At 35.4% G+C, this 21,699-nt stretch overlaps 1 protein-coding gene and 2 non-coding genes across 7 annotated transcripts in view; 1 reads left to right on the top strand and 2 right to left on the bottom strand.

Annotated features, from left to right (window-relative positions):
* Positions 1-20,783, bottom strand: part of KIFAP3 (kinesin associated protein 3) — a 157,231-nt gene extending 136,448 nt beyond the window's left edge. For 3 of the 5 annotated variants that reach the window (XM_053606016.1, XM_053606017.1, XM_053606015.1), the window contains exons 1-2: positions 20,459-20,717; positions 7,104-7,235 (exon numbers count right to left, since the gene is read on the bottom strand). In XM_053606016.1, the coding sequence (XP_053461991.1) occupies positions 7,104-7,235; positions 20,459-20,490 (164 nt within the window). In that variant the 5' untranslated portion in view covers positions 20,491-20,717. Of the gene's footprint in view, positions 1-7,103; positions 7,236-20,458 lie in introns of all 5 variants that reach the window. The other 2 variants (XM_053606013.1, XM_053606014.1) reach the window with 1 other exon arrangement.
* Positions 10,828-10,964, top strand: LOC128597985 (small nucleolar RNA SNORA2/SNORA34 family). Its single transcript, XR_008383514.1, has one exon. It is a non-coding gene; the product is annotated as a small nucleolar RNA SNORA2/SNORA34 family (small nucleolar RNA).
* Positions 15,737-15,843, bottom strand: LOC128597837 (U6 spliceosomal RNA). Its single transcript, XR_008383394.1, has one exon. It is a non-coding gene; the product is annotated as a U6 spliceosomal RNA (small nuclear RNA).
* Positions 20,784-21,699: the final 916 nt, after the last annotated feature.

Genomic DNA, 21,699 nt, shown 5'->3' with positions numbered 1-21,699 from the left:
TGTCCAGCCCAGAATTCTGTACCCTGCTAAGCTAAGCTTCAAAATTGATGGAGAAATCAAATCATTTACGGATATACAAACATTGAGGAAATTCGCCACAACAAGACCAGCTCTACAGGAAATACTTCAACCTGTTCTGCACATTGACCACCACAATGGATCAGCAGCAAAGTAAGAACTCAGAAATTAAAAGACAGAACCAAACCTCCACACTGATGCAAAAGATAAAACTAAGCAATGGACTCTCACCAAAAAAGACGAATAGAATACTACCACACTTATCAATTATCTCAATAAATGTTAATGGCTTGAATTCCCCACTGAAGAGACATAGATTGGTTGACTGGATTAAAAAACATAAGCCATCCATTTGCTGTCTGCAAGAAACACACCTGGCTTCAAAAGACAAATTCAAGCTCTGAGTCAAGGGTTGGAAGACAATTTTTCAGGCAAATGGAATTCAGAAGAAAAGAGGAGTTGCAATCTTATTTTCAGATACATGTGGATTTAAAGCAACTAAAGTCAAAAAAGACAAAGATGGTCACTTTATATTGGTCAAGAAGACATTTCAATTCTAAATATCTATGCACCCAATTTAAATGCTCCCAGATTCTTGAAACACACCTTACTCAGTCTGAGCAATATCATATCTGATAAAACCATAATAACAGGGGACCTTAACACTCCTCTTACAGAGCTGGACAGATCCTCTAAACAGAAATTAAACAAGGATATAAGAGACTTAAATGAGACCCTAGAACAACTGTGCTTGATAGACGCATATAGAACACTCCATCCCAAAGATAAATACTATACATTCTTCTCATCACCCCATGGAACATTCTCCAAAATTGATCATATCCTGGGACACAAAACAATTATCAACAGAATCAAAAGAATTGAAAATTTACCTTGTATCTTCTCAGACCATAAGGCACTAAAGGTGGAACTCAACTCTAACAAAAATGCTCAACTCCACCCAAAGGCATGGAAACTAAACAATCTTCTGTTGAATAACAGATGGGTGAAGGAAGAAATAAAATAGGAAATCATTAACTTCCTTGAGCATAACAACAATGAAGACACAAGCTACCAAAACCTGTGGGATACTGCAAAAGCAGTTTTGAGAGGAAAATTCATCGCTTTAGATGCCTACATTCGAAAAACAGAAAGAGAACGCATCAACAATCTCACAAGAGATCTTATGGAATTGGAAAAAGAAGAACAATCTAAGCCTAAACTCAGTAGAAGAAAAGAAATATCCAAAATCAAATCAGAGATCAATGAAATTGAAAACAAAAGAATCATTCAGAAAATTAATGAAACAAGGAGTTGGTTTTTTGAAAAAATAAACAAAATAGATAAACCATTGGCCAGACTAACGAGGAATAGAAAAGTAAAATCTCTAGTAACCTCAATCAGAAATGATAAAGGGGAAATAACAACTGATCCCACAGAGATACAAGAGATCATCTCTGAATACTACCAGAAACTCTATGCCCAGAAATTTGACAATGTGAAAGAAATGGATCAATATTTGGAATCACACCCTCTCCCCAGACTCAGCCAGGAAGAAATAGAGCTCCTGACCAGACCAATTTCAAGCACTGAGATCAAAGAAACAATAAAAAATCTTCCAACCAAAAAATGCCCTGGTCCAGATGGCTTCACTCCAGAATTCTATCAAACCTTCAAGGAAGAGCTTATTCCTGTACTGCAGAAAATATTCCAAAAAATTGAGGAAGAAGGAATCTTCCCCAACACATTCTATGAAGCAAACATCACCCTGATACCAAAACCAGGAAAAGACCCAAACAAAAAGGAGAATTTCAGACCAATCTCACTCATGAACATAGACGCAAAAATTCTCAACAAAATCCTAGCCAATAGATTACAGCTTATCATCAAAAAAGTCATTCATCATGATCAAGTAGGCTTCATCCCAGGGATGCAAGGCTGGTTTAACATACGCAAGTCTATAAACGTTATCCACCATATTAACAGAGGCAAAAATAAAGATCACATGATCCTCTCAATAGATGCAGAAAAAGCATTTGATAAAATCCAGCATCCTTTTCTAATTAGAACACTGAAGAGTATAGGCATAGGTGGCACATTTCTAAAACTGACTGAAGCTATCTATGACAAACCCACAGCCAATATTTTACTGAATGGAGTAAAACTGAAAGCTTTTCCTCTTAGAACTGGAACCAGACAAGGTTGTCCTCTGTCACCCTTACTATTCAACGTAGTGCTGGAAGTTCTAGCCAATACAACTAGGCAAGACAAGGAAATAAAGGGAATCCAAATGGGAGCAGAGGAGGTCAAACTCTCCCTCTTTGCTGATGACATGATCTTATACTTAGAGAACCCCAAAGACTCAACCACAAGACTCCTAGAAGTCATCAAAAAATACAGTAATGTTTCAGGATATAAAATCAATGTCCACAAGTCAGTAGCCTTTGTGTACACCAATAACAGTCAAGATGAGAAGCTAATTAAGGACACAACTCCCTTCACCATAGTCTCAAAGAAAATGAAATACCTGGGAATATACCTAACGAAGGAGGTGAAGGACCTCTATAAAGAAAACTATGAAATCCTCAGAAAGGAAATAGCAGAGGATATTAACAAATGGAAGAACATACCATGCTCATGGATGGGAAGAATCAACATTGTTAAAATGTCTGTACTTCCCAAAGCAATCTACCTATTCAATGCCATTCCTATCAAAATACCAACATCGTACTTTCAAGATTTGGAAAAAATGATTCTGCATTTTGTATGGAACCGGAAAAAACCCCGTATAGCTAAGGCAGTTCTCTGTAACAAAAATAAAGCTGGGGGTATCAGCATACCAGATTTTAGTCTGTACTACAAAGCCATAGTGCTCAAGACAGCATGGTACTGGCACAAAAACAGAGACATAGACACTTGGAATCGAATTGAAAACCAAGAAATGAAACTAACATTTTATAACCACCTAATCTTTGATAAACCAAACAAGAACATACCTTGGGGAAAAGACTCCCTATTCAATAAATGGTGTTGGGAGAACTGGATGTCTACATGTAAAAGACTGAAACTGGACCCACACCTTTCCCCACTCACAAAAATTGATTCAAGATGGATAAAGGACTTAAACTTAAGGCATGAAACAATAAAAATCCTCCAAGAAAGCATAGGAAAAACACTGGAAGATATTGGCCTGGGGGAAGACTTCATGAAGAAGACTGTCATGGCAATTGCAACAACAACAAAAATCAACAAATGGGACTTCATTAAACTGAAAAGCTTCTGTACAGCTAAGGAGACAATAACCAAAGCAAAGAGACAACCTACACAATGGGAAAGGATATTTGCATATTTTCAATCAGACAAAAGCTTGATAACTAGGATCTATAGAGAACTCAAATGAATTCACATGAAAAAAGCCAACAATCCCTTATATCAATGGGCAAGAGACATGAATAGAACTTTCTCTAAAGACGACAGACGAATGGCTAACAAACACATGAAAAAATGTTCATCGTCTCTATATATTAGAGAAATGCAAATCAAAACAACCCTGAGATATCATCTAACCCCAGTGAGAATGGCCCACATCACAAAATCTCAAAACTGCAGATGCTGGCGTGGATGTGGAGAGAAGGGAACGCTTTTACACTGCTGGTGGGACTGCAAACTAGTACAACCTTTCTGGAAGGAAGTATGGAGAAACCTCAAAGCACTCAAGCTAGACCTCCCATTTGATCCTGCAATCCCATTACTGGGCATCTACCCAGAAGGAAAGAAATCCTTTTATCATAAGGACACTTGTACTAGACTGTTTATTGCAGCTCAATTTACAATCGCCAAAATGTGGAAACAGCTGAAATGCCCACCAACCCAGGAATGGATTAACAAACTGTGGTATATGTATACCATGGAATACTATTCAGCCATTAAAAAAAGTGGAGACTTTACATCCTTCGTATTAACCTGGATGGATGTGGAAGACATTATTCTTAGTAAAGCATCACAAGAATGGAGAAGCATGAATCCTATGTACTCAATTTTGATATGAGGACAATTAATGACAATTATGGTTATGGGGGGGGAAACAGAAAGAGGGACGGAGGGAGGTGGGTGGGGCCTTGGTGTGTATCACACTTTATGGGGGCAAGACATGATTGCAAGAGGGACTTTATGTAACAATTGCAATCAGTGTAACCTGGCTTATTTTACCCTCAATGAATCCCCAACAATAAAAAAAAAAAAGAAAAAATATATAATTATAAAGGGAAATTACAAACATAATTCACTTATAAATGAGGATGCAATATTCTAAACAACAAACAAGTTGAATTAAAAATTATTGCTCAAATAATGTACTTTGGTCAAAATTAAATCCACTTTACGTGAGAATTAGTCACTATTTTCTTTTTTCTTTTCCTTTCCCTCACCCCCTCCCTCCTCCTCTGTCTGTTCTCCCCTTCCCCCACCCCCTACCATGTCATTAACTGTCCTTGTATCAAAGTTGAATACATAGGATTCATGCTTCTCCATTCCTGTGATGCTTCACTAAGAATAATGTGTTCCACCTTCATCCAGGTTAATAGAAATGCTGTAAAACTTCCATTTTTAAATGGCTGAATAGTATTCCATGGTATACATATACCACAGCTTGCCAATCCATTCCTGAGTTGAGGGGCATTTAGGCTGTTTCTGCATTTTAGCGATTGTAAACTTAGCTGTGATAAACACTCCAGTACAACTGTCTTGATAATAAAAAGTTTTTTTCCTTCTGGATAGATGCCCAGTAATGGGATTGCAGGATTAAACAGGAGGTCTAGGTTGAATTCTTTGAGGTTACACCATACTTCCTTCCAAAAAGGTTGTATTAGTTTGCAGTCCCACCAGCAGTGTAAAAGTGTTCCTTTCTCTCCACATCCCCACCAGTATCTGCAGTTTTGAGATTTTGTGATATGGGCCATTCTTGCTGGGGTTAGAGGATCTCTCAGGGTGGTTTTAATTTGCATTTCTCTAATAATTAGGGATGGTGAGCATTTTTTCATATGTTTGCTAGCCATTCGTCTGTCTTCTTTAAGAAGGTTCTGTTCATCTCTCTTCCCCATTGATGTATGGGACTGTTGGTTTTTTCATGTGGATTAATTTAAGTTCTGTATAGATCTCAGTTATTAAGCTTTTGTCTGATTCAAAATATGCAAATATCCTTTCCCATTGGGTAGGCTGTCTATTTGCTTTGGTTGTTGTCTCCTTAGCTGTACAAAAGCTTTTCAGTTTAATTAAATCCCATTTGTTTATTTTTGTTCTTGTTGCAATTACCACGGCAGTCTTCTTCATAAGTCTTTCCCCTGGCAGATATCTTCCAGTGTTTTTCCTATGCTTTGAGGATTTTTATCGTTTCATGCCTTAAATTTAAGTCTTTTATCCACCTTGAATCAATTTTGTGGAGAAAGGTGTAGGTTCAGTTTCAGTTTTACATGTGGGTAACCAGTTCTCCCAGCACCATTTATTGAATAGGGAATCTTTCTCCCAGTGTGCGTTCTTGTTTGGTTTATCAAAGATATGGTGGTTGTAAGTTTTGGTTTCATTTCCTCCTTTTCTATTCGATTCCAAATGTCTATGTCTCTATTTCTGTGCCAGTACCATGCTGTCTTGACCACTATGGCCTTGTAGTACAGCCTAAAATCTGGTATGGTGATTTTGTTTTTGTTACTAAGAACTGCCTTAGCTATACCGGTTTTTTTCTGGTTCCATACAAAACGCATTATCATTTTTTCCAAGTCTTGAAAATAGGATGCTGGTATTTTAATAGGGATGGCATTGAATTGGTAGATTGCTCTGGGAAGTACAGATATTTTAACAACGTTGATTCTTCCCAGCCATGAGCATGATATGTTCTTCCATTTGTTAAAGTCCTCTACTATTTCCTTTCTTAGGGTTTTATAATTTTCCTTATAGAGGTCCTTCACCTCTTTTGTTAGGTATATTCCTAGGGATTTTGTTTTCTTTGGGGCTATGGTGAAGGGAGCTGTGTTAATTAGCCTCTCATCTTGGCTGTTGTTGCCATATACAAAGGCAACTGACTTGTGGATATTGATTTTATATCCTGAGACATTACTGTATTTTTTGATGACTTCCAAGAGTCTTGTGGTAGAGTCTTTGGGGTTCTCTAATTATAAGATCATATCAGCAGCAAAGAGAGAGAGTTTGACCTCCTCTGCTCCCATTTGGATGCCCTTTATTTTCTTGTCTTGTCTAATTGTTTTGGCTAGAACTTCCAGCACTATGTTGAATAATAATGGTGACAAAGGACAACCTTGTCTGGATCCAATTCTAAGTGGAAAAGCTTTCAGTTTAACTCCATTCAGTAAAATATTAGCTGTGGTTTTGTCATACATAGCTTTAACCAGTTTAAGAAATATGCCACGTATGCCTAAACTCTTCAGTGTTCTAATTAGAAAACGATACTGGATTTTATCAAATGCTTTTTCTGTATCTATTGAGAGGATCATATGGGCTTTGTTTTTGCTGCTATTGACATGGTGAGTAATGTTTATGGATTTGCATACATTAAACTAGCCTTTCATCCCTTGGATAAAACCTACTTGATCATGATGTGTGACTTTTTTGATGATAAGCTGTAATCTACTAGCTAGGATTTTGTTGAGAATTTTTGCATCTTTCAGAGATTTTTCAAAGAATGAATTCGAGGTCTGTGTTCCATTTGGGAATCATACTACTTCTTGAAGTTTCCAAGGAAGAATGAATACAGGATCCCTTAAGATAATAATTTCCTAAATTATGCTAAAAAAAGCCCACATAAACATATCTCATATGATTGATTTCACAAGTTAGTAGTTTATATTCTATTATATGCACTTACTAAATGGGATAAATTATAATACATGTTTCAATATTAAACTTACAAAAACCTTATTTTCTCTAGAATATACTCCATATTTATAATATCTCTCCTTCATTACAATGATGTACGTATGGAAGAATGTCATAATCACTTATCATCTATGCAGACTGAAATAACATCAGATTTGTATAAAGGTTACCACTTGCAAAATGTGCACAAATAAACTTACATTTTTTGGCATTCCTTTCGTTCTCCCAACATGGGATCTCCCATTTCTCCAAGAATGGTAGCTTCCACTTCATATTGAACAATGAGTGCTTTTTCTGATGGATGCACATCAATATTCCCTCCTTTAACTTTCCTATAATACAAAATTACAAAGTCATAATCAGATTAAAAATTCTAATTAGACGCTGGCTGTCACATAACTCCAACTCTATCATACTAAAAGTGCTCTGTTTAAGGTCGTCAATTTCCTCCATGGTGCTAAACATTTTCTTGATCTTCACATTTTAGTCTTGAATTTACTTGTAAATTATTTTTGTGTCTTGTGAGTGGGAATATAATTTAAAATTTTTTCCATAAAAATAATGAATTGTATCAGCACCTTTTGTGGTATCTTTTAAACTTTTTTCTAACTTAAGTTTTAAATCAATATATCAAAATTCAAGTTTGGGAGTGGAAGGTATAGAGATGTTATATCAATCTCAATTGCTCACCATCCTGATACTAATGCAAATGTTTTGAACATTATTTTAGGTTTTATATATAGAGTTGTATCATTTGTGAATAATGTCTGTTTCATTTCCTCCCATCTTTATACCTCTTTTTCTCCTTATATTACGACCTATTTAGGACACCTAGTAAAATGTTCAGGTGGTTATAAAGGCATCAGTGGATCATTCTGAATGTTAAGAAAAATGCTTCTAAAGTCTCCACATTAAATACATTTATATTACAATTCCCTTTTATTTCTGTTTTCAGTTTTTTCCTGAAATCATGGATGTCACCAACCATTTTTCTGCATTCAGTGGATGATCACTGTTCTCCTTTTTTCCAATTAAGATACTAAAATCAAATTCATTATATTAAACCATATTTATATTCTTAGGATTCACACAATTTGATGATGCTGTCTTATTAATCCATTGTATTAAATTTGCATCTTCTTCATCAGTGATATCAGCCTGAAATTTCCCTTTTTAAGAATGTCTTTTTCCTGGTTTTCAGATGAAAATTATTCTAAAATCTTAATATGAGTTAGGTGGGGCTTACTTTCTAGATTCCTTGGAAGAATTGTGTAAAATTGGAATCATCTCTTTCCTGAAGGTTTAGTTATTATAATTTACCTTTAAAACTATCTGGTTGTAGCAGATTTTACCAGTATGAAATATCTCTTTGTTTAATTATTTATTTTTTTCTTTAAGTCTATTTTATCGGCTATTAGCATAGTCACTCCAGCCTTTGTATATTTACTGCTTGATTGCAACCACTTGCTATTAACTTATCTGTGTTCACATAAAAAAGTGTGTTTTTTGCATATGACATATAGTTGGATCTTGCTTTTCTTTCTTTTTAAAATCAGTGCTACTAATCTCTGCCTTTCAATAGGAATATCAACATCTATGTCCTATACAATGGTCACCAGTCAAATGGTTCCATTCAAAGTTAAAATAAGGTAATTAAAAATGTAATTCCTCAATTGCAATAGCCACATTTAAAGTGTTCATTGGCCATATAGCTAGTGGCTATGTATTGTGATAGGCATATAAGACATAGCGAGTGGCTATGTATTGTGATAGGAATATAAGACACTTCCATTGTGAAGAAAGTTCTATTGGAGAGTGCTGGTTTAAATTATTTAATGTAATTACTGACATGGATGGATTCAGGTGTGCCATTTCATTTTTTATTTCCTGTTTGGCACCTCTGTGTTTTGATTACTTTCCTGCTACCCTTTTGAAAAATTTTTTTCAATTCCATTTTGTCTACTAGATGGTTTAGCTATATACATTTAAAAATTGTTTTTAGTGGTTGCTTTAGGGAAAAATAATGCTTTAGTTAACCTCTTCCACAAGGTACTTAAGAGTTAATATTGTACTACTTCACAAAATTGTAGGTCCACTGCCCACCCACCCCCATCATTTGTTATAGTTGTCATATGCATTACATCTAAAACCTTACGGCCCACACAAAAGTTTAAAATTTTTTTCTTTAAAGCCACATGCATTTTTAACAAATTAAAAAAAAGAAAAAATAATCTTTTATATTTATCTAAATACTTACAATTCTATATACTTTTCATATAGGTAACCCCCAAATAAGTTTGACTATCTATTACTAAATTAAGCCTTGGTATTAGAGGATTAAAGGATTAGGTAATTCAAGCCAATGATCCTTTTAAGAAACTCTAAAAAGCTGGGGTCAAAAACATTAATGTGTGTATCTGTGTGAAGGTACAGGAGAACTAAGAAGACAAAAAAATAAGTGTCAAGGTCCAGGATTAAAAAAAGAAAATGGAGATAACTCTTAAATTTGAGGCTGCTTTTCCCCAGATGTGTTTGCAAATAGAAAAAAGATGGAGAAAAGGCTATTTTACTAGACACATGTAGCTAGGGACATACAAATGAGAGTCCAGGGTGAGAAAATAGCAGTGGCCCTGGTAAAGTTCCAAGTTTGGCTTGGAAACAGGAAGACTACATCCTAGGAATAATTATGCAACAGATGTAGACTGGTCCCCAACAAGACCAAAAAGCCCAGCTTAATATCACTTGATCTCAATCCCTGGGAACTAATTAAGGTGATCCCAGATTTTCAGTATCCCTTACTATTATCAACAAAAAATGATCTTCTCTGAATGAAGAGAACGTCATCCTAGGCCTCAAATGATTATTTATACTCATTTGAGTATATTCATCATTTATTACTAAATTAAGCCTTGGTATTAGAGGATTAAAGGATTAGGTAATTCAAGAATTAGGTAATTGAATTTCTATATAGGAATTTCTATATAGGATATTATAAAATAAATCATATGCTTAGTATTAAGTAATTTACAGAAAGAATTAGATGTTAGATTTTTTTTAGTTTCTAGAGTTAAACATATAATAACCAAATTAAGAAACCAATGAATAGATATAAAAGATTAGACAAAACTAAGAAGAGAATTGTGACATAAAAAACAAACTAGAAGAAAATATGCACAGTAAGAAAAAGAGACAAAAAGATGTAAAATACAAGAGACAGTATAATTCAGGAATGCACACTGAGTAGGTCTGATATATGTAACTGAAGTTCCAAAAAAAGAGGTAAGAGACAACGGGGACAGAGGCAATATATCAAAAGATAATGGCTAAGTGAAAATAGCACAGTAGGAATTTCTAGCTACTGGTACTCCCCAGGAAACATTGAAAAAATTGGCAAAAACTATCACAATAAACCTTATTGGATTCTGGAAGACAGTCAAAAGTTTATAGCTACCAAGTGGATGTTTAGTCATAAGAGAGGCTATAAAAACAGGGCACCAGTTTCTTGTGTTGCTTTAACTTACCCTAGACACCACCCACTCTCCAGTATATGGCAGCCTTGAAGATGGTTGCCCATGTTGTCACTGCAGGCATGTGGTTCTAGAGGAAGTCAAGTGAACCTTGCTCCCAAGGAATTATTTTAAACCTGACTGGAGTTTCCTTGGGGTCTGCTGTAAGGGTCTTCCCTTTGTTTTGCCTAATTTGAAATTTTGTCCGGACAACATAGCTATGTGGTCACTGAAATCAGCATATGTAAAATGAGGGTAGGAAAGAAGAAAGAGAACAGAGCAAGGAAATACTAGAAAAAATAATGGACAAAAAAAAAAAAAAAATCCCCAAAATTGCATAATGAGGGTAGGAAATAAGAAAGAGAAAGGAGGAGGGAGAATGCTAGAAAATATAATGGATAAAAAATCCCCCAAATTCTTGGCCCTGAATCAAGACCAGCAGTTTGCTGAAGCTGTTGGTTTCAAGCAGGAGCCTAAAGAATTATCTTTCTATGGTCTGTTGGCCATTTCAGAACTTTGGAAATGTAATGGTCAATTCATTAGAAAGAAACAGTATGAGTCATTGGTGATAGATGTAGGCTAGTGTGATTTGTAGTCTTAATACTGTCGGGTTCCAAAATACCCATAAAATATTACTATATTTATCTCACAAGGATATTTAAGTTATTTGTTAGAATTATAATGCTGTTAAATCTTAATTACAGCTCCCCAAAATGACTGTGGGTTTTTACCCAAAATAAAAAGATTTCTACAGTATGAAAAAAAAAAAACAACCCCAAATTTGATAAACTGCATACATTTACATATCTAAGAAGCACAATGAACTCAAATTGAGATAAACTCAAAGAGGGGCAGCGCCTGTGGCTCAAAGGAGTAGGGTGCCAGCCCCATATACCAGAGGTGGAGGGTTCAAACCCAGCCCCGGCCAAAAACAAACAAACAAAAAAAAAAACAATAAACTCAAAGAGATCCACAATAAGACATACTATAATCAAAATGTTAGAAGCCAAAGATAAAGAGAGAATCTTGAAAGCAGCAAGAGAAAATATACTCATCATGTATGAGGAGTTCTTGATAAAATTAATACCTGATTTCTTGGTAAAAAATACAGAGGTCAAAAGATTCTTGAATAGAATATTTAAAGCGCTGAAAGAAAAATACCTGTCAATTAAGAATTTATATCCAGAAAAATTGTCCTTAAGAATGAAGAAATAAATACAAGATAAACAAAAGCTGAAGGAGTTTAAATCTGCCCCATAAGGAATGCTACAGGGAATTCTTCAGACTGAAATGAAAGACTGTAGGCAACAAACAGAAGCCAAATGAAGAAATAAAGAACACTGGAAAAAGTAGCTACTCAGGTAAATATAATGACCAGTATTTTGGGTTTATAACTACTCTTTCTTCATAAATGGTTTAAAAGACAAATTATAAAATAATAACTTTACTCTAATGGGTACAAAATATAAAAACATTTGATCTAAGACAATAACAATATAAAGAAGGAGAAATGGGGATGTATAGAAACATGTTTTTTATATACTAATGATGGTAAGTAGGTATCCCCCCAAAAATTACTTAAAAAATACAGAAAAGAAAGTAGTAAGAGAATCAAAATAATACACAACAAAAATCAAACACCAAAGAGAGTAATGGACAAACTTAGGAATAAAAAAGATACAGCATACAGAAAACGAACAGGAAAATAGCAAACAAATTCTTCCTTTCAGTAATTACTTTAAATATGAATGAGCTAACCTCTCCAAATAAAAGGTAGTGACTGTCAGAATAGACAAAGAAGAGATGATCCATGTACATGCTATCTACAAGAGACTTATTTTAGATCCCAAAACATACACATCAAAAGTAAAACGATGGAGAAATATATATCATGCAAACACCCAAAAGAAAGATGGATTTGCTACACAAATATCAGACAAAACAGACTTTACATGAAAAATTGTTACAAGAGATTAAAAAAGGACTTGGTTGCTAAAAGGGTCAATCCATCTAGAAAATATAACAGTTACAACCATACATACCTAACAACAGAGCCCCAAAATAGATGAAGAAAAAATTGCAAGAATTGAAAGAAAAAAAATAGTCTACAATAATAGTTGGAGAACGTATTCTACTTTGAAAAATGATAAAACTTTGTACAAGATAAATAAAAAAAATAGATTTGAACATTATAAACCATTAAACCAAAGAGACATATAAAGAATTCCATCCATCAATAAGAATGCATATTCTTCTCAAGTATACACAAAAATTCTCCTGGACAGACCTTAGAAATAGAACAAATCACAAATTTAAAGAGATCAATTATATAGCGAATCTTCTCTGACTACTAGGAAATGAAACTGGAAATCAAACCCAATCTAAACAACTAATAAATCAAAGAAAAAAATCACAAGAATAATCAGAAAATATATACTTTGAAACAAAGGAAAATAAAAACGTATTAAGATTTATGGAGTGCTATGTAAGTGAGACTCGAGGGAAATTTATAGCTGCAAATGCTTACATAAAAAAAAAAAATTGGGAGGTCATCACGCCAACTGAAATAAGCCATGTATAGAAAGACAAATATTGGATGTTCTCACTTATATGTGGGAGCTAAAACAGTTGATCTTGCTGGGCACAGTGGCTCACACCTGTAATCCAATAACTTTGGGAAACTGAGGTGGGAGGATTGCTTGAAGCCAGGAGTTCAACACCAGCCTAGTCAAGAGCAAGATGCCATCTCTACAAAAGATAGAAAAATTAGCAAGGCATGTTAATGTGTACCTATAGCCCCAGCTGCCTGGTGGGTGAGATAGATGGATCACTTGAGCCCAGGAATTTGAGGTTGAAGTGAGCGAGGCTGATATTACTACACTCTGCTCCATGTGTCAGAGGGGGAAATCTCATGGAGATAGCAAGTAGAATGATGACTACCCAAAGCTAGGAAGGCCAGAGGCTGTGAAGAGAGGTTGGTTAATGAGTATAAACATACAGTTAAATAGAAGGAATAAGTTCTAGTGCTCAATAGCAGGGCAGAGTGACTATAGTTACTAATAGCAATGTATAGTGTATTTCAAACTAGCTAGATTTGAAATGTTTCCAACACAAAGAAATGATATATATTTAAGGTTATGTGTATCTTAAATACCCCAATTTGATCATTACACATTGTATGCATGATGAAAATATTTAATGTACTCCATATGTATGCACAGCCATTATGTATTGATAAAAATAAATAAATAAATGAATGAATAGGAAAAAATAGAAAGACTTTGACTTAATAACCTAATTTTACACCTTAAGCAACTAAAAAAAGAAACTAGCTCAAATAAACCTTGAGCTAGCAGAAGGAAATAATAGAGACCAGAGATAAAAGAAACACAGACTATGGATAATGAAATACAAAACTGATTCTTTGAAAAGATCAAAACACTTTTTTTAGGCAAAATTTTAGTTAAGCTGAAGAAAAAGAAGGAAGGCTCAAATTACTAGAATCAGAAAAGAGAATATAGGACATTACTGTTGACTTTATAAAGATAAAAAAGATTATGAGGGGATAATATGAACAACTGTACATGGACAAACTGCATAACCTGCATGAAATGGAATAACCCCTAGCAACACAAACTACCAGCACTGATTCAAAAAAGAAAAAGTCTGAATAGAACTACAATTAAAGAGATTAAACCAATAATCAAAAAGTTAGTCCTCTCAAAAAAAGTGCAGGACCTGATGGCTTCACTGGTATATTCTACCAAGCATTTAAAGATGAATTAACAACAACCCTTTTCTTTTTCTTTAATTTTATTGTTGGGGATTCATTGAGGGTACAATAAGCCAGGTTACACTGATTGCAATTGTTAGGCAAAGTCCCTCTTGCAATCATGTCTTGCCCCCATAAAGTGTGACACACACCAAGGCCCCACCCCACGCCCTCCATCCCTCTTTCTGCTTCCCCCCCCCATAACCTTAATTGTCATTAAATGTCCTCATATCAAAATTGAATACATAGGATTCATGCTTCTCCATTCTACAACAACCCTTTTCAAACCGCTCCCAAAAAACAGAATAATAGAGGGAATACTTCCTAATTCAGTCCATGAAGTTACCATTCCCCTGAAATCAAAGCAAGACAAAGATATTACAAAAAAACTATAATCAATAACTTCTATAAAATTTTTATTTTTATCAATAACTTTTATAAAGATAGATGAGAAAATCCTTGAATACTAGCAAAGGGAGTCCAGGAGCACAATAAAAGGAATATACTTCATGGCCAAGTGCATTTCATGCCAGGTATGTTCAACATACCCATCTAATACACCAAATTAACAGAATGAACAAATAACATACACAATTGTTTCTCAATTGAAGGAGTAAAGGCATCTGAGAAAACCCAATACCCTTTTGTGATAAAAACAAAAACAAAAAACATTTAAAAATTAGGAGTAAAAGAAAATGTTCTCAACATAATAAAGGTCATATACATTTACAGCTAATATCATACTCAATGGTGAAAAAAATGAAAACTTTCTCCCTAAGATTAGGAACAAAACAAGAATGTCTGTCAGTTTTCATCACTTCTATTCAACATAGTACTAAAAATTCTAGCCAGAACAATGAGCCATGGGGTGGGGGTGGGGGGGGCAGTGGTGTCTAGATTGAAAAAGAAAAAGTAAAATTATCTCTATCTGCAGATGGGATGATCTTATACGGAGAAGACTCTAGAAATAGTACCAACAACTGTTAGAGCTAATAAACAAATTCAGCAAAGTTGCAGAAGATCAGCATACAAAAAAGCAATTATTTTTCTATATACTAGCAGTGAAAAATCCAAAAAGAAAATTAAGAAAACAATGTTACAGTATAATTAAAAAAAAAATACTCGGGAATAGTTTAGCCAAGGAGGCACAACAAATGTATACTGAAAACAACAAAACATTGCTGAAAGAAATTAATAAGAACTAAATAAATGGAAAAGTATCTCATGTTCATGGACTGAATGACTTTATACTGTTAAGATGGCAGTACTTCCTAAAGTGACATACAGATTCGGTAAAGTCCTTACCAAAGTCCCAATAACTATTTTTTTTTTTTTTAGAAATAAAAAGCTGACCCTAAAATTTATAGGGAAATACAAGAAATTCTAAACAATCTTGAAAAAGAACAACACAAAGGTGGACGACTCATACTTCCTGATTTTGAAACTCACTACAAAGATTCAGTGACCAAAACAGTTAGGTACTAGCACAAGGATAAATGTATAGATTAATGAAATAAACCTCCTCTACATCTGTAGTCAATTAATTCTTTTTTTTTTAAATATGGAACGCTTTACGAATTTGTGTGTCATCCTTGCACGGGGGCCATGCTAATCTTCTCTGTATCGTTCCAATTTTAGTATATGTGCTGCCGAAGCGAGCACTATGGTCAATTAATTCTTAACAAGGATACCCAAACCATTCATGGAGGAAAAGAACAATCATTTTAAAAAATAGTGTCAGGACAACTGGATATCCATATGTAAAAGGATGAAGTTATACCCTTACCACACACCATACATAATAATTAACTCAAGATGGATCAAAATCAAACATTTAAGAACTAAAACCATAAAACTTTTAGAAGAAAACATGAGGGCAAATACCACATATTCAAGACCTTAGATTTGGCATTAATTTCTTAAATAATGATGTCAAAAACAAGAGCAAAAAAGAATAAATTCAACTTCATCCAAATTAAAAACTTTTGCATACCAAAGTTTTGCATATCAAGAAAGTGAAAAGGCAACTCACAGAATGGGATGAAATATTTACAAGTCATATATTTGACAAGGGTCTGTTATACAGAATATATAAAGAACCTCTTCTCCCTCTAAAGAAAGATGAAGGATCAAGCAGTACATACTTAGTGTTATTAATAATTGAAGAAATGCAAGTCAAAACCAAAATAAGATACCACATTACATCAAATAGAGCAGCCATAATTACAAACACCCCCCCAAAAAAATAATAAATAAATAAAAGGAAAAAAAGAAATAAAGAAAAGGGAAATAACAGGGGTTGGCGAAGGTATATTAATAGAAAAATTAGGGCGGCGCCTGTGGCTCAGTTGGTAAGGCACCGGCCCCATATACCGAGGGTGGCGGGTTCAAACCCGGCCCCAGCTGAACTGCAACCAAAAAATAGCCAGGCATTGTGGTAGGCGCCTGTAGTCCCAGCTACTCGGGAGGCTGAGGCAAGAGAATCGCTAAAGCCCAGGAGTTGGAGGTTGCTGTGAGCTGTGTGATGCCACGGCACTCTACCGAGGGCCATAAAGTGAGACTCTGTCTCTACAAAAAAAAAAAGAAAAAGAAAGAAAAATTAGAACTCTCATACACTGCTGATAAGAGTGTAAAATGGTGCAGTCACTGTGCAAAACACTTTAGTGGTTCTTTGATGAGTTTAAAGAATTACCATATGACATAGATTTACCACAGACAATTCCACATCTAGGTATACATCAAAAGATTGAAAACAGTTGTTCAAACAGGAACTTGGGTTCACCGCAGCTTTATTCCCCCAAATCAATAGGTGGAAACAACCAAATATCCATCAATAGATGATTTATAGATAAACAAAAGGTGGCATATTTATATAATAGAATATTGTCTTTGTCCATTTTGTGTGGCTATAAGAGAATACTTGAGACTAGGTAATTTATAAATAAAAGAGGTTTATTTAGCTCAGAAATCTGCAGGATGAGAAGTTCAAGGGCATGGCCTTGGTTTTTGGCAAGGGCTTTTGTACTGTCATAACATGGTGGCAAAGGTGAAAGAAGTGCAAAGAAAGAGAGCCCAAGGAACTTTTTGGTTTTATAACAATGAACTCTGGAGGAAATGAATCTATTCATGAGAGAATAAATCCATTCTTGCCGGAATGAGAACTCATACCACAAGAATAGCACCAAGCCATTCATGAGGGATCCTCCCCATGATTCTAACACCTCCCAGGCCCCATCACCCTATACCATCACAATAGACACCAAATTTCAACATGAACTTTGGTGGGAATAAACAAGCCATACCCAAACCATAGGAAATATCGTTCAGCAATAAGAAGGGATGAAGTACTTATAACACAAATGGACCTCGATTATACTATGTAAAAAAAGCTTGACACAAAAGCTGCATTCTTATTTCATATAGCACTTATAAATAAAATAAGTATCAGTATATTACTTCTGATAAAATACTGTTTAAAGTCTGTACAAATGCTATAAAGGCATTTTACACATTAATATCTCATTCACCAAATATGTTTTATCACTTAGCTGAAAGACTAACAGTAAAATCTCCAATAACTATTGAATGAAGGAATGAATGTCATTGGCTCTTAAAAATCCGTGAGCAATTCCCCAGTATGCTTGTAATAAAGTATCAACTCTTTACTACAACTCTTAAGTCCCACATTTGGGACTTGACCCATACGATTTGGCCCATATTTCTTACTTTAATAACTATGTTCCATACACTGTGCAAAATGCTGGGGATACAATGGGAAGAAAGACTTAGAACCCTACCCTTATGAAGGTTATAAACCAGAAGGAAATATAAACCATGAAATAGTAAGATTGAGGGAAAAGAGGATATTATGTATCATGAGATCCTAACAGACATATCTGACCTGTTTTCTGAGGTGTGAAAGGGAAGCTTAGGAAAGCTTTCTGAAAAAACTGACATTTAAGCTAAAAGAGATAAAGAGGAAAGAATAGGGCAAGTTCCAGACAATAGGAAGGACATATAGGAACCAAACACTGAAACACATGGAGATCCAAAAGAAATTATTTCTGTAAGACTGAAATATGAAATTATTGGGGTGGGAAGGGAAAGGAGAGAGGTGAAGCTGAGAAGGTAGGTAGGTACTCCTCTAAGCAATGGAAAGAATTTTAAGAGGGGGCAAAAAGGAAAAAAAAGTGTATCTAACTGTCTATTTACTTTTTTATTTATCTTAATGAAGACATGAACTGTAATATGTAGTCATGAGAACAATCCTAAGTACACAATAGGTATATGGTTAAGTATTTAGTCAATGCTATTGAATCAAAACACAAACTGGTAGAGGAACAAAAAATGAAATCCAAGATTTCTAATTCTATATTACATGTAAAAATATGCAAATATTACATATGTATACAAAGATACTAGACATTTCTCAAGTGATAACAGCTATAATGAAACCAATGAAATTAATTAAAATTGGAGTGAATCAATTAGATTGAAAACATACGCTGTCTTGTTATATAAAAATAAAAGTAAAAATATTGCTAAAGAAATGCAAGTAATCATTATTAAAGAACCCGTAATCAAAATGGAAGGTTCTATCAGATATCGTAAACTTTTCCATCAGGTCTGTATGAATACATGCAAGCTGTACATTCTTAACCACAAAGTAGACAATACAAACTATGCATATGATCAAAATCAGGCAATGGAGAAATGTATTTTTGAACCTTTCTATATTCTGATCTTATTTTATTCCAAATATTATAGTGACTGAGTTTCATTTTTTGAGCTCTAGATAATATGGCTTTAAAAGAAAGTGATAGGTTAAGCATTACAAGTTGCCTAAGGGTTGACACTAGGGTATAATAATCCTAAGAAAAACTACTGTTAACACAAATATATTACATGAAAACTAGTTGATGGAATAATAATGGCTTTTTGTTTTAGAAGAAATTTGAATTTAAAGTTAATTTTCTTCTGTCACAAAAATTTTTAGCCAAAGTATTTTAAAGATTAATGTAAGCAAAATTCAGTGAGGAAATAAATACATATTATATATTTGTAAGGCTTATATATTCATTTAAACCATTTTTATTGATAAAGGCTGGCTATTTGCCAACTTAAGATGTATTTCTATAAAATGAAAAAGGCAATATATGCCTTAGTTTTGCAAGGACTGTACAGTTGACAATCGTTTGAGTCCTTTTAAAGAGTCTATTAATGCTTGGAAGATATTTCTGTGATGATCAGTCTTGCCTAGCCATGATAAATATATCCAATAAAAGTATATTATGATTTGAAATACCACCACCTCACATGCATATGTTATTTTTTTAAAGGATTTTCATATTTCATCCTTATATCTCTCAGAAGGTAGGTAATATGTGTCTTATTTTCAGATGAGGAAACTGTATCCAAAAGAATATATGTGAATTTTCTAAAGTATTTACTGAATTAGTAACAGGGCCTTAATTTAAAATGGGGACTCCAAATTAAGATGTTTTTCTATTGGATCACTGCTAACTCTTGGTCTGGTGAGGGGGGCGGTGTTTGTGTTTTTTCTTTCTTTCTTTCTTTCTTTTTTTTTGATCAGTAGTGATTGATCTTTGTCAGAATACAAATTCTCCCAATAGATTACAATTTTTTAAAAAGAGTAATTGATACCACAAATATTTAAAAGAAATTATGACCTTTTTTACATCAAGTTCCTGAAATTCTTGGTAACTATAAATCTCCTACAAAAACTATATTGTATTATGACAGTCAAATGGATGGAATGGATGAGGAAAACAGAAGTAGGCTAGAAAACACCTTAATCTAGCCTTCCATAAAGTAGAAGCCACCATTTCTTTCTCCTTCATCATTTCAAAATCCCATGGCAGTGAACCCCAAACTGGGGATGGAAAGCACCGTCTTCATTCGCAGGCTCCCACGGGATTTATCGGGGTGGGGAGGTGCAGAAAGGCGCGATTTACCTCGCCCTACTTCCCTCTCTCCCTGGAATAATGTAGGAAGGCAAGGAAAGCATCTCTCAAAGCTGTCAGGGCTCGGCCCGGTCATGCAAGAGGCTCGAGGATCTCACATCCCTGCAGGGCTCTCCTTTTTTTCTAGAGTCACCTTTTTTCCTTCCCTTTCCGTGACTTCTGTACCTGGCTCCCACCCTCTCTTCTAAAACTAACGTAGCCCAGTGACATCTTACAACCAACCCAAGCACATCTAAGAACATATTCAGGGCCCCAGCAAGGAGGGCAGTAACAGAGCCTAGGGGAGTCGTCACCTTTTGAGGTATCTGGCGTCCTCCCCTTGCATGGCGGCGGCGACTGCGGCGTGGGGAGGATGGTGTTATCTGAGAGAGGCCGGCTAGGCTATTTCCGGGGACCGCGGCCAAAGTACCCTCACACCCAGACGCGATGACAGTCCTAAGGCCTGCAGGGCGGGGCAGCGGCGGCGCTTTGGTTACCACGGTGAGACCTCCGGCTCCTCCCACAGCTCCTGGGTCCCAAAACACTGGAGCCGCCCAGACCCGCCCAGAGTGGCCTTTGCCGGGCCTCCCTCAAGGCGCATGCGCCTGCTGCGCGCCACAAGTATGCGCAAACTCGGTCGGAGGCGCCGGCCCCAGTGACTAATCTGACGCCCCAGGAGCCGGGCCAGGAGATTTTGGTGCTGATTTGAGAGTCTGCAGTTAAGGTTGGCTCCCTAGTCACCGCCCCCTTGAGGATGCGCCTAGAAAGGGCCGCTCAGGTCTGCAGAATGGAAATGTCTGGTCCCTAGCTTGAAAAGAATGACGGGAGTCCATTAAGCTTTTAGTTAGCGAGTGCTACAGAGCAGTCAAGTCTTTGGCTAATAACCTAAAAAGTGATGTGTCTATTCGGGAGATCGTGGAGAAGATACTGCACTGATTGCACTGAGAAGCTCTACCTTGTGGAGATAATCTGAGGCTCGTATAAAATGGATATAATTAATATCCACTTCGAAAGTGGCAAATCTCACTTTAACTTCTAACTCTAGAATACCTTCGCGCCCCACCCTCCAAAAAACAGCTTCTGAGTTTTCAACTCCTTTACTAATTATCCCTTACTCGAGGTACTTTTAGAATTGTTTTTTCCTAAAAATAATTGCAAGCCATTGTTTGCAATGCAGGGCATAGAAGGGCTGTTGTTTTTTTTTTAAGCCATAGCAACTAAATGTACTTTGCATTAAGATCTATTCCTGTGGGTCAGCTATCACATCTATGCAAATGACCTAGATTTCATTTATTTGATGTTAATTGAGGCCAGACACCAAACCTGACTCTAGAGAGACAAAGAAAGCACACACACCCTCCCCCTCCACCCCCCAACCTGTAATCTTAAGAAGACTTACATGGTCTTCTACTCCTGTATTTTCGGTTCCCTGGAGACATTCTGCTTTTTACAAATGTAGTCAATTGATGGAATTATTAACCTTTATGCATAAAATACCACATGAATAGGAAAATATGACAAGTTTGTTAACTTGCCACTGTGAGCTTACATTTAC

The sequence above is a fragment of the Nycticebus coucang genome, chromosome 10 (assembly GCF_027406575.1).
Source record: "Nycticebus coucang isolate mNycCou1 chromosome 10, mNycCou1.pri, whole genome shotgun sequence".
Lineage (NCBI taxonomy): Eukaryota > Metazoa > Chordata > Mammalia > Primates > Lorisidae > Nycticebus > Nycticebus coucang.
This window is presented reverse-complemented; position numbering and strand designations above follow the sequence as displayed.